The sequence below is a fragment of the Pseudophryne corroboree genome, chromosome 2 (assembly GCF_028390025.1).
Source record: "Pseudophryne corroboree isolate aPseCor3 chromosome 2, aPseCor3.hap2, whole genome shotgun sequence".
NCBI classification, from domain to species: Eukaryota; Metazoa; Chordata; class Amphibia; order Anura; family Myobatrachidae; genus Pseudophryne; species Pseudophryne corroboree.
The window spans coordinates 798,258,284-798,271,640 of record NC_086445.1 but is presented as its reverse complement, the minus strand read 5'-3'; the positions used below and the strand labels follow the sequence as shown (position 1 = coordinate 798,271,640).

Genomic DNA, 13,357 nt, shown 5'->3' with positions numbered 1-13,357 from the left:
TAAAGCAAATGTTGTTAAATGTCAGACACATTACTAATGACGCACTGTAGGTAGTGGGCAAGACGCTGCATATTTTTTTAACAAAGTTGACAGTCATGGACATACTAGGCAGACATACGTGTATTTTTATCAGCGTTAACTATCTTACACTGACAGATTAAAGGCCGCATTACTACAGTAGTTTCATTTATTAAAACACCAGCAGCAGGGGCGCCAGTTGTGCGGCAATTGATTGATCATATATAAATGTGCTTTGCCCAAAACAAATATGGCGCTGCTTTTTTTTTGTTTAAACTTACTGATCACTTCCCAGACTGCACCGCGCTCTTGCTTTCTCCGGAAGAAATCGGAAGCCTGGGCCGGAGAACTTCCTCTTCGCGGATAGCCCGGGCCTAGGTAGGTTCTGTTCGCTGTGTCTCCGGCGGCTCAATCCGTAAGAATCCCAGCTATAACTCTGCCATCCGGCCTCGTCCCAGTCCCCGCTCGGGGGGGAATGGCCGCAGGGGCCCGCTCCGTGTTGCATGCAGGCGCATTGCTGACATTAGATGGGAAATGAGACTTTAGCGTCCTGTCTCCGTGTCTGCTCCCAGGTGCCGGGTGACAGTGGAGCAGCCAGTAGCGGGGCCTCGGCGCCTAATAGCGCTCTGCTTTCTTGCTGCTTAACATCACAAAGTCCTGCTACTAAACCGGCCCCATGCGGCGGCTCACCCTGGGCTGCTTACTGCGGCTGTACGGGGCTGCACTACGGCGATTCCTATGGAATAGTACATAATTAATACGCTTGCCATGCTGTCATTTTGAACTGAGACACTAATGGGTTACACAGGTTCTGTGGCTGATTAAAACAAAGTGAAATTCATGCTTGAAGTCAGCCAGCCACAGAACCTGTGTGATTCATGAGTGTCCGGGTTTAAGGGACAATATGGTAATTCTGCAAATTAGCTTTTAGATATATATAGAGAGAGATCTATCTTTATTACACACACTTGTCATAATGACCTTTTATAGCATTAATACTGTATTGTTATTGCATAAAATACTTGATTCATAGGCTGACTCCCCAGTGTGTGTGTAATGACAGATGACCGTATTGTACCCACACTGAAACCACAGATGTTAGAATGTAAACCATGATAATAGAGTTGATGCTTTTAATGACCTGGAGGTGCCTATCCTGTGTGTGGATCGGAGCGTACTGTATGCTGACCTCTGTTGGACGCGGCAATGTGGCATCTTGCACCTGCTTAGTGTGAGCACCAGGAAGTAGTAGCAGTGTTTTGTGTTAAAAAAAACTACTAATAAAACATATAATTGACAGTGTTTAAGCTCTGTTCGCTACTTGTATGCACTCAATGTATTTATTCTTACCTTGCAGTGCACAATGGGACGTGTGATTAGGGGACAAAGAAAGGGTGCTGGTTCTGTTTTCAGAGCCCACGTGAAGCACAGGAAAGGGGCTGCTAAGCTCAGGGCTATCGACTTCGCTGAAAGGCATGGATACATCAAGGGTATAGTGAAAGTAAGTACTGTCCTTATATAAATGGAAAATGACTTCTTTAGTACTGGCTCTTCATTCACGGAGAAGTGTCTTATGGGGGCGGGGGGGTTCTGAGTATTAATCTTGAATAGCCAATTCATTTGTGTTTTGCTATTTGACAATTGGTGATGCTTGAGTACATGCAAGTTTACTTATTGGTGTAACCTCAGGCTCGGACTGGCCCACAGGGGTACAGGGGAAACCACCGGTAGGCCCCACTGCCTGGGGGGCCGTCCTCTAGAGATCAGGTTCTAGACTGTGCACTTGATTTATATATTATGTTGCCTTTTACTGCACAGGATTATGATGTATTCTCTACAGTACATTGCTGTCATTAATCTGGCACATTATCATGCATGCACTAGCATTAATTACTATACAAATGATCAAGGAGTCCAGACCGGGTACTCCTTTGGAGACTGGCCACACCTCTAATCATGGGCTCCAACCACTGCATATCCCGGTGGGCCCTACGTGCTCCAGTCCGGCACTGTAACCTTATGCCTGTTGTATTCTCATACATGTAAACCAATATCTAGGTATTGTGGTATACAATACCAGGGCTGCCATCAGAAATTGTGGGGCCCGGGACTGACAAAATAGACAGGGCTGCTCCCCCAGGGAAAAAATTGTTGACGCTCCACTCCTATGTGGTGATACACATAGGTGGAGCATTGTGGGCCTACAGGAATGGTTCACGGAGAGCTGATGTACAGGGAAGGCTTGCTTTAAGGAGTCGTCCCTGTGTATTAGCCCACTGTTTTACGGCCTGGTACAGCTCTCCAGGTATTGGCGGTAGGAGCCAGGGTTGGGCCCCCTCTCTGTAAGAGCCCAGGACACCAGTCTCCACAGTCTCCCACCCCCACAAATGTGACGGGCTGCATTTTGTTAAAGTGCTAAGTTGCTTTGACCTTAATCCGAAAGCTTTCCATCTTTCCTCCAGGACATTATCCACGATCCCGGCCGTGGCGCTCCTCTAGCCAAGGTTGCCTTCCGTGATCCTTATAGGTTCAAAAAGAGGACCGAACTGTTCATTGCAGCTGAGGGTATCCACACTGGCCAATTTGTTTACTGCGGCAAGAAAGGTACAGTAACAGTTTAAGTAGACTCCCATACATATAGTTACTGCATAACTTCCTTCATTATATACAACTAGCTGAATACCTGTGCTTTGCAACGGAATTTAAAGAATAATGCCAGTCTTTGTCAGGTCGCAGCACTGGGCTTCCCCGGATTGATGCTGTCAAAATGCTGATGCTGAGGAGAATAATCCGCCTCCTTCTCTCCCTCTTCCCGCCACTGATGCTGCCCTGCTCAGTGCTGTAAATACTGGGATGACAGGCCAAGCTCCACCATATGTAATATTTGCAGGCTGACTATTCCAAAGGGCCCTAGGTTTCCTTGCTTAGTTTCTCGCTCTCCTTAGGGTTCCTCCTTTTGAGGTAAAAAGGTTAAGATTTTTGCACAACACGTCAGGTCACAAGGAGGCAGATGTATTAACCTGGAGAAGGCATAAGGAAGTGATAAACCAGTGATATGTGCAAGGTGATAAAGGCAGCAGCCAATCAGATCCTAACTGTTAATTTACATATTGGAGCTAATTGGCTGGTGCCTTTATCACCTTGCACATATCACTGGTTTATCACTTCCTTATGCCTTCTCCAGGTTAATACATCTGCCCCAAGGAGAGCTGTTGGTAGCCTTTACACAGCAGATAAGCAGTTGCTGACTATCAAACTTGCCAGGAACAGAGCATTGTGCCCCCTCCCTACACACGGTGAGATATTTTCTTACGATTTTGACTATATAGTCAAAATCGTAAGAAAAGTTAGTGCAGATCGCAAGGTGAAAGTCACCTTGTGATCCCGATTCGATACGCGGTTGGCATCGCAAGACTAGATAGACTGTGCAGGCAATTTTGACTATCTCTATAGAAGAGTCAAAATTGATACTTAGCCAAAATCGCACATAGTCAGTATCGCAAGCACACTCATTATGTGCTTGCGATGCCGACCTAGCCCCTGTCGCATAGTGAGAATCGGGCATAGCCCACATCTCACCGTGTGTATGGGCCTTAAGGAATCCCAAGCCAAATGTTCATCACTGTTTTCTACCAAATTGATTGGTTTAACACATGAGCGCTTTGGCTCTACCAGCAACGTTTGTTTGACTACATTTATGTGGAAAGAGCATTGTTTATGTAGCAAGATAATATAGTCATAGTCTGTATGTAGGCCATTGCATATCAAGAGTTCCAGGACACTGGTTCCCAACCTCTGTCCTCAAGTACCCCCAACAGTTCGTGTTTTCCAGGTCTCCTAACAGGATTGCAAGTGAAATAATTTGCTCCACCTGTGGGTCTTTTAAAATGTGTCAGAGTAATGAATACACCTGTTCAACTGCTAGGTGACTTGGAAAACATAAACTGTTGTGGGTACGTGAGTACCAAGGTTGGAAACCACTGTTCTAGGAGTTTAAAAGTGTTTACAATATGATGGTGATAGTTGGCTGGAATTCAAGGTCTGTGTAGAAAGTATCTGGCACTTTGAAATATGCAAACAATGTTATGCTGACCCTGAAATTTTGATTTTTACATCTTTATTTGTTATGCAAAAGGCGACTGGTTGTAGAAGTGACTTCATGCCATATCAGATTTTTGCTTTCTATTATTTTTTTTTATGTATACCAGACACTCTTAAACGCAGTGCTCAAGTCACCCCAATGGTCCAGATTTGAAGCATATTCTTGGCTCAGCACAGATGGTTAACTCAAATTGACTGAGGTACTAATTAAGTCACCGGAGGCCAAGCATGGTTATACTTAAAACAAGGACCTTTAGGGTTCCTTGAGGACCGTTTAGGAACCTTTGATGTACAGTGCATCCGGAAAGTATTCACAGCTCTTCACTTTTTCCACATTTTATTTACAACCTTATTCCAAAATGGAATACATTTATTTCACTAGCTTCCATAATGGATATTGGGGAGACTTAGTACGATAGAGTATAGACGGGGTCCAAAGGAGCCGGTGCACTTTAAATTTCTTCACTGGGTGTGCTGACTCCTCCACCTCTATGCCCCCTCCCACAGGCAGTTTAGAAAAAAGTGCCCTTTAGGAGAGGATGCACATCTCTGCAGCTCCGTTGTTTGTACAGCGGGGCACTGCGCCTTAGCTGTCGCAATCGCCGCACACCCCTAACAATAGCCTGAAGGTGGTGAGTACAAACTGGGGGCACCGCTAGGGAGGTCCCCCGGTTCAGAGTGCCGCTGACATGCAAGGATACGGGACCCTCCTGGGGGGGACCCCCTAAAGCCACCTGTGTACACTGGCTAGCGGTGGCTTAAACTAGCACTTGTGTGATGTTTTTAAGCTATTTGGGAGACATTGCCAATATAAAAAAACACTGGCGCCGGAGCTACCTCAGAGCGGGACCAGCGGTATTTTGGCACCTTCCTCTGCTTACAGCAGCAGGCACACACAACTCCTCCTGACACTCAGAAAACACTGGAAAACTGGTACAGGGTGTAGCAAAGTGGGAGAGCTGCTATTTTACACAATCTGTGTCCTATAAAGGACAGTAATCATAGGTGTCTCACTGTGATATAACAGCTTACAGCATCACTGGGGCTGTGTAGCTGGTCTCTCTCTCTCTCTCTCTCTCTCTCTCTCTCTCTCTCTCTCTCTCTCTCTCTCTCTCTCTCTCTCTCTCTCTCTCTCTCTCTCCTCGGCTACTACAGCAGGCTGTTGCAGATGTTACACAGTTCCCCCTCTCTAACTCGGGACCACAAAGGCATGGTTTACCTGCTCTAGTCTGATTCAGGGGAGGACTTGGATCCAGTTAGTGGGGATTCCACTTCTGCTCAGGGTATTGAACCCCTCATTCTTGCTATATGGGATGTAATAAAACTTCCTCTAGAGGACGCTGTGTCACAGCAGTCGTTTTTCTTTACACAGAACAAGCCTGTCACTTTTCCTGATTTTACAGAGTTAGATGACCTGTTTAAGTTAGCCTGGAAAAATCCAGCCAAAAAAATACCAAGTGTCAAAAAGATTTTTGCACACTTTCCCATTTGCTCCTGAAGGTAGAGATTTCTGGGAAGAACCCCTGGGGTTGACGTATCAGTCTCTAGACTGTCTAAAAAGGCGGTGTTTCCTGCCCCGGGCTCCTTTACTATAAAGGACCCTGGGGACAGAAAAATAGACTACACTAAAGTCTATCTACACAGCAGCATATGTATCGCAAAGGCTGGTCATAGCGGGTTGCTGGATGACCCATGCCATTCACATGTGGGCTTCTCAAATTCAGGAGGGCCTTTCCGGGGATATACCTCTGGTCATTACGGTGACTCTCTCCTGAAGCGCATTCAGGACACTACACGCGTCCTGTGTGACTCGCTCAAGGAAACTGGCAATATTAATGCTAGGAGCTCTGCCATGGCAGTGTCTGTGCGCAGGCCCTTGTGGTTGCGTCAATGAATAGCGGATGCAGAGTCCAAGCGCAGTGTGGAATCTCTCCCCTTTTCTGGGCAATGGCTCTTTGGGGGTTGAGTTGGGTACGTGGATTTCTAAGATTACTGCGGGGAAATAAACGTTTCTCCCCTCTTGGGCCCCACCGGCTAGGCGTTCCTACCCGGGGCCATCTGTTCAGTCCTTTCGGTCTAACAGATTTTGATCTAGGGCCAGAGGTGCCTCCAATGCGGCTAGAGGCACCAGAGGTAAGACAAGAAGACCTGCAAACACTGGTACTCGGGAACAGAATACCAGTTCTGCTTCCATTATGTCCTCAGCATGATGGTGCCCACCCACCCGAGGGGATCTCGAGGTGGGAGCTCGACTGCGTCACTTTAGCTGCATCTGGGAGAGTTCCTGCCAGGATACCTGGGTCAAGGACCTCATTTCATAGGGCTACAAGCTAGAGTTCGACGGTGCTCCTTCCCAACGATTTTTCAAACAAGCTTACCAGCTTTTGAGGATACAGAAGTTACATTGCGACAGGCCATCGTCATTGTTGGTCCAGTCCCACGTCATTGTTCCAGTACCAATACAACAATCAGGAAAGGCTTATTACTCTAACCTGTTTGTGGTATCGAAGCCGGATGGTTCGGTAGTGGCCCATTTTGAATCTAAAGTCCTTGAACCCTTGCCTAAAGGTTTTCAAGTTCAAAATGGGATACTTGCGAGCAGTGATTTTGGGCCTGGAAGAACAGGCATTCATAGTTTGCCTGTATATCAAGAACGCCTATCTCCATATTCCTTTTTGGCCACCTCATCAGGCTTATTTGAGATTTTCCCTGCTGGACGATCGCTACCCTTCGGCCTGTCCACAGCTCCGAGGGTGTTCGCCATTACCATGGCGGAGATGATGTTCCAACTCCGGGTCCAGGGGGTCAATGTTGTCCCTTACCTGGACGATCTCCTGACAAAAGCAAGATCCAGGGAGCTTTTATTGCTCCATATCGACTGTGAAGCAGGGTGGTGGCAGCATCATGCTGTGGGGATGTTTTTCACAGCATGAACTGGGAGACTAGTCAGGATAGAAGGTAAGATGAGTGCAGCAATGTACAGAGACATCATGGATGAAAACCTGATCCAGAGCGCTCTTGACCACAGACTGGGGCGACAGTTCATCTTTCAGCAGGACAACGACCCTAAGCACACAGCCAAGATATCAAAGGAGTGGCTTCAGGACAACTCTGTTAATGTCCTTGAGTGGCACAGCCAGAGCCCAGACTTGAATACAATTTGAACATCTCTGGAGAGATCTGAAAATAGCTGTGCACTGACTCTTCCCATCCAACCTTATGGCGCTTGAGAGGTGCTGCAAAGAGGAATGGGCGAAACTGCCCAAAGATAGGTGTGCCAAGCTTGTGGCATCATATTCAAAAAGACTTGAGGCTGTAATTGCTGCCAAAGGTGCATCAACAAAGTATTGACCAAAGGCTGTGAATACTTTTGTTTTGATATTTTTAATAAATTTTCAAAAATCTCAAAAGAAACTTTATTCACGTTGTCATTATGGGGAGTTGTGCATAGAATTTTGAGGGGGAAAATGAATTTATTCCAGTTTGGAATAAGGCTGTAACATAACAATGTGGAAAAAGAGAAGCGCTGTGAATATTTTCCGGACGCACTGTATACTTTCGTTTAAATTTTTTTTTTTTTTTTTTTACATTTATTCTTGAGGGCTTCCAATTTGGTTTGCAGTTGGTCGTGCGAAGAAATTAAGTCATTGTGAGACGTCACCAATTCCTCCATTTTTCGTTCTAATTGATCTGTGCGATCACCTATAGCCACTAACTCAGTTTTGATGTCTCTGATGGCGGATGTCAAGTCTTTAGTTAGTTCAACTTTAAACGCCGAGAGGATTTAGCATAGAGATTTGACCGTGAGTGGGTCATCTGAGTCACAGTCCACTCCTCTAGCAGAAAAGGCACTCATAGGGTAGCTCAAAGGTGCAGAATCAGGCTTGTGAGGGATTAATGCGTTAAGTAGAGGAGAGGCCTCATTTGGTTTCTTCTGCGCAGGCAAGGACACATGTTGAGGGAGGACCCCTTTCTTTCTTTTTTTTTTTTTTTAAGGAGGCATACTAACAGTGAACTCCGTCTAGGGTGCAAATACTTGACAATTAACAGACTTTAGCACCCCAATGCTTGTGTATAAGAGCTAGAACTTGATCAATAAGGCATATGTGGGTATGTGTTACATGGGTGGCGGTGTCGAAGACAGGATATCACATTATAGCAATAGTGGAGGAGAGCAGCACTCCAATTGAGGACAGAGCCAAGCCCCGGTGTGGAGTAGTATTAGACGTTGTATAATCCACTGAGATCAAAGAAGCTGGGAGAAAGCAGTTTATATATCAAACAGGTGTGGTGTAGCAGTGTAAGCCACTAGAGGGGGCTCAAGGGCTGTCTCCTGCCGGAAAAGCAAATACTGAGTGGCACAGAGAAAGTACTGTAGATTATATAGTAAAAGTCCAGCTACAGAGCATGAGTACAGCTATTGCTCCCAAGGAGGATGGCTGTAAAATCAGTAAATGGAGCAATTGAAGGGGGTTGCCGATGTAACAAGGGAGAAATATGGGTTGCAGGGAAGGGCAAACTGTGGAAAATGCAATAGGAAAGCACCCCTGTGGGGTGTATATCTAGCCCAGCCAGATGAGTGCTATGGGAACAGGAGCAATAAGTCCAGGGAAGGCTGAACCCCACTATATGAGAGGGCTGCTACTGCACTCCTCTCATCCGAACTGTAATGGCTGCTGGCTTTGTGTGGCTGTTTGGAGGCCGTCTGCTGGTCCCACCGAGGCTTTCCGTGACTAGCCCAAGGCAGGAGGGGGCTGAGCGGGTGGTCCTGGATCCCCAGGCACCGGTACAGCCGCAGGGCATTCGCAGACTGCCTCTCCCGCGTCCTGGCTTGAGCCGAAAATCTAGATCCCAGGCTCCGGATGTAGGCGTAGGCCGCTGTCCACGGAAACAGCTGTGTCGCCTCCTGGTCTGCACCAGGAGTCTCACGATGAGGCGGCAGGGGGGTAAGGGAGAGGCACAAATAGGGTTTCTTAGGGCCAAAAAGAGCACTTATAGGGGCTCTATATTGGGAGCTCTGGAAATGTGCTGCTTCCTGTGTTGCTTGCCAAGCCACGCCCCCCTGTATACTATCTTAAAGGCAGGTCATTCTTACCACAATTGCTTGCCCTTTTATCTCTTGCCTTTTATTTCAGGCGGCATAACGAGTCAATGAGGTCCCTTTTGCTAGGTCGTTTTAAACAAAGGGGTTGTTTAAATCCAGTGACCGGTGTGATGCAGTTGAGAGGGCCAGCTGTAGGTGTCTGCTGCTCTACAGTCAAGTTTCATAGGGGTATATTCAATAAGAATCTGATCCATTCCGACATGCAGTTGTCGGAATGGATCCGACAACCCCTATTCAATGGACGGCCAAATCGGACGGTTGGATTTGGCCGTACTCAGGGTCCTGTCAGGCTGCTGCTGTCAGAGGCTGCGTATGCGCTGACAGCAGCGGTCAGGGGAGCAGAAGTCTGCGGCCGTGAGTGGGGGGGAAGCTCGCTGTTGGGGATGTGTGGGGCGGCGGGGGGAGGCGCTGCAGGAAGAGAGGTGCTGTGGGGGAGCAAAGATCGGCGGCCGGCTGGAGGGGGTGGCAGCGAGGGAACATGTCTGCGCTGCAGGGAGAGTGGTGCCTGGCCGGGGATGGCCAGGCACCCCTCTCCCTGCAGCAGCTCCCCCTGCTGGTCGTTAATCTCGGCTCCCCAGCCACCCGCAGCACCGCTCCTCACCTCGCCTAAATCCAACTTGTTTTCGAGTCGGATTGAGTTTGTCAGAAAGGGGGCCAAAACCTGTCGGATTTGGCCCCATTTCCGACAGAAGCATGTGGATCGGCGTCTATTCCGCCGATCCACGTGTTTTCCAACAAGTCGGGAATTCCCGACTTGTCGGAAAAAATCAGCCCCTATTGAATAGGTCGGAACCCCTTCCGACCTATTTCTGTTTGAAGCTGCCGTCTTTCCGACAAGACTGCAGCTTTCCGACAGTTATTGAATACACCCCATAGTATTCTAATATTTCATATATCCTAAACTAAAGTTTAAGCTAAGGGCTATATATGCAGATATAGAGCTTTAAGGGTCTACACTTTCTCCCCCCCCCCCCCCCCCCACCCCCCCCCACCCCACCATTAATGTGTAAAGTTTTACCAATTAAGGTCTCTCCTGTGAAAATGCACTAACACATTTGGTTTCGTGTGGGAGTGGAGAGGCTGCAGGCAGTGTTCTGATTTCTATATATCTGTTTTATTTTTTAGCTCAGCTTAACATTGGCAATGTCCTCCCTGTTGGTACCATGCCTGAAGGAACCATTGTATGTTGTGTGGAGGAGAAGCCTGGTGACCGTGGCAAACTGGCCCGTGCCTCTGGCAACTATGCCACAGTTATCTCCCATAATCCAGAAACCAAGAAAACCAGAGTAAAGCTGCCTTCTGGCTCAAAGAAGGTCATCTCTTCTGCAAACCGGGCAGTTGTTGGTGGGTATTGCGTGTTGCCACCAAAGAAAGCATTAGTAACACTGTAAATACTGTATAGTCTCCTGTGCTGCTTGTATGTATTTACCTGTTTATCATAGAGAAAAACATGACCAGTTTTGTTGCAATGCAGGTGTTGTTGCTGGTGGTGGACGTATTGACAAACCCATCCTGAAGGCAGGTCGTGCGTACCACAAGTACAAGGCTAAGAGGAACTGCTGGCCACGTGTCCGTGGTGTGGCCATGAACGTAAGTTTTTGTTTTTCGTGTTTCTTGTGTTTTGTCATACAATTTAAAAATAATCTTTGTAATATCACTGCCTGTTCTGGTTTCTTTATGAGGAGCAGACTGGGATGTGGATAAGTGTTTGTCGGTGGGGAGAGCCTGGAACGTGAGGTGTTATAAGGGCTGGGTTGGAACTAATTGTACTGGGTTACCTTATTAAAGGAAATACAGAGCTACAACGTTGGTGACCTTTTCCTTGAAAGTATTGTCTACATAATATATTGCACTGTTCACAATAAATGGGCCTATATCATTTTTTTTTATTTTTTTTTCATAAAAGTATCTAGAAACTGCAGTTTCTGCATAATTTTGTGAATTATTGCTATGGCTAATTCGCATGCAGAGCAAAGTCTGTATTACCAGTGGGGACTATGCTAAGCTCTCTGGCGTTTGGCCCTGTTAGTTTACAGCAGCTTCAGATGGTTTAAGCCTCTTCAAGGATGTGAAAGACTCCTCCAAAATGATGGGGCGGTAATTCACAGGGACAGCAGTTATCAGGGATTTTGTTCATACAGAATGAAAATCTGTTGCAATATGGATTGTTAATTGCGCCAGTGCCATGATTATGAACACATGTGCCCCATAATAAGGTTGCAGAAACAGGATGCAGTTAAAATGCCGCCGGGCGGGATCTCGGCGGACAAAATACAGACGACGTAATCCCGCCTGGCAGACATAATCATGACGTGAAAAAGCTGACACGGGTGGGATTCCCGGCATCAAGATACCGATGCCGAGAATCCTGTTAGTCCTCTAAGTTGGATGCACTCGCACACTTCCAATCGGGGGGTGGGGGGTAGTTTAGAGTGTAGGGATGGAAAGGTTAGGAAGGATGGATGGGATGCCGATGTCGGCATTCTGACTATTGGCATCCCATCCATCGGGCATATTTCTCTGGGTTCATTACGTAATGCCGAAGTCTCACATGACAGTAATTTGATTCGCAATGTGAGATTTTTATTATAGTGTGTGTCTTGCCCTTTAACGTGTTCTTTGGTGAGCTACAGCAAATGGGTTGAAATAAGGTTGCAATTGTTTACCCACATCTATAAAAATTACATAATTAAAATACGTTTTATTTTTGCACACAGTCTAGACGGGATGTATAAAAACAAAATCCTCTTTATTCTTCCTCTTTATAGCCTGTAGAACATCCCTTCGGTGGTGGTAACCATCAACACATTGGCAAACCTTCAACTATCAGGAGAGATGCCCCAGCTGGTCGCAAAGTTGGTCTTATTGCTGCTCGTCGTACTGGTCGACTGCGTGGTACAAAGACTGTGCAGGAAAAGGAGAACTAAAAATATTCTGTATTTACATAATAAATCCTTCAAAAAACAAACTTTAACATTGAGTGTTCTGTGTATAGTGTGTTCTAAATGTCCCATTCTGAAAAGTATGCAAAATAACCGTTTTATTCTAAAAATAATCCAAATTGTGACTACTGAGCTGGCCATTCTTGTTTCCCCAGTCATGAGTATGGCAAGAATGCGCAGTTCTGCTTTAAGCACTTTTTTTTTTTTTTTTTTTTTTTTTATATTGTCTCAATATATAAAAAAAAATAATTGTGAAGCATTTAAGTTCTAAGTTAGAAATCCGCTTTCTTTTATAGATGTTTAGTGGAGCTAGTGGTACGCTGCCCTTTTATCTATAATGGAAAAGCTGTTTATGCGTTCCTGCTGCTACATATTATACTGTCCTCCAGCTTTTCACTAGCTAAATGTGTGGCAATTGCAGGAATGAAACTGTACATAAAATATAGTGACAGATGGCTTTCACTGGCAAAGCATTCCTGAATTTTATAAAGAAAGAAGTGTGCTAATGAGTGACTTTTGAGGATAAGCAATGAAGTACAATAACATCCATTGTAGGTGTATAGCTGGGGCGTAAGATAGTGCCATTGCAACGATGTGTTAAGTTGTGTGTCCAGTCTATTGCACTGCAAACAAAATTGGCGAGTCCAAGGCAAGCCAACTCGCCCTTAACCACTTAGTTGACAATTTTTCTCTTCAAACAGTCCTAAAATTGTTAATTTAGTTTCAAATATTAATTAAAATTGTTTAAAGATTATATTATGCACATCTGCAGAATGGATCTGGGGGACACAGTCGGGTGGCGCAGTCGCATATGATCTGACGATGCCAGTTTAGTGGTTAAATGAATCATGACCATGTTCTGTTAGGAGAATCCAGTCTAGACATAACCATTAGGGCAGTGCGGATGGTGTAATGGTCAGCATTCCTGCCTCACAGCACTGAAGTCATGGGTTCAATTCCTACAGCTTCAATACCAGGAGTAGGGTACACTATTAACCCATACATGCAGCTCCCTTCCTACAGTATATCCCCAACAGCTTCTCCAATGAAACAAGCTGATAAACTGAGTGTAAATAAATTAAATCATCAAATTCACAGGCTACACAGGATGATACATCAGATGATGATAGCTCTATATACTCTGCTTCAGCATACGAAGAACAGGTAGAAGGTATCGGCTCAGTGGATGTTG

General features: G+C 46.0%; 1 protein-coding gene across 1 annotated transcript; it reads left to right on the top strand.

Annotated features, from left to right (window-relative positions):
* Positions 1-293: 293 nt before the first annotated feature.
* Positions 294-12,191, top strand: RPL8 (ribosomal protein L8). Its single transcript, XM_063955598.1, has 6 exons — positions 294-396; positions 1,376-1,519; positions 2,481-2,622; positions 10,349-10,567; positions 10,698-10,813; positions 11,992-12,191. The coding sequence occupies exons 2-6, from the start codon at positions 1,382-1,384 to the stop codon at positions 12,148-12,150; spliced, it is 774 nt and encodes a 257-aa protein (XP_063811668.1). The 5' UTR covers positions 294-396; positions 1,376-1,381; the 3' UTR covers positions 12,151-12,191.
* Positions 12,192-13,357: the final 1,166 nt, after the last annotated feature.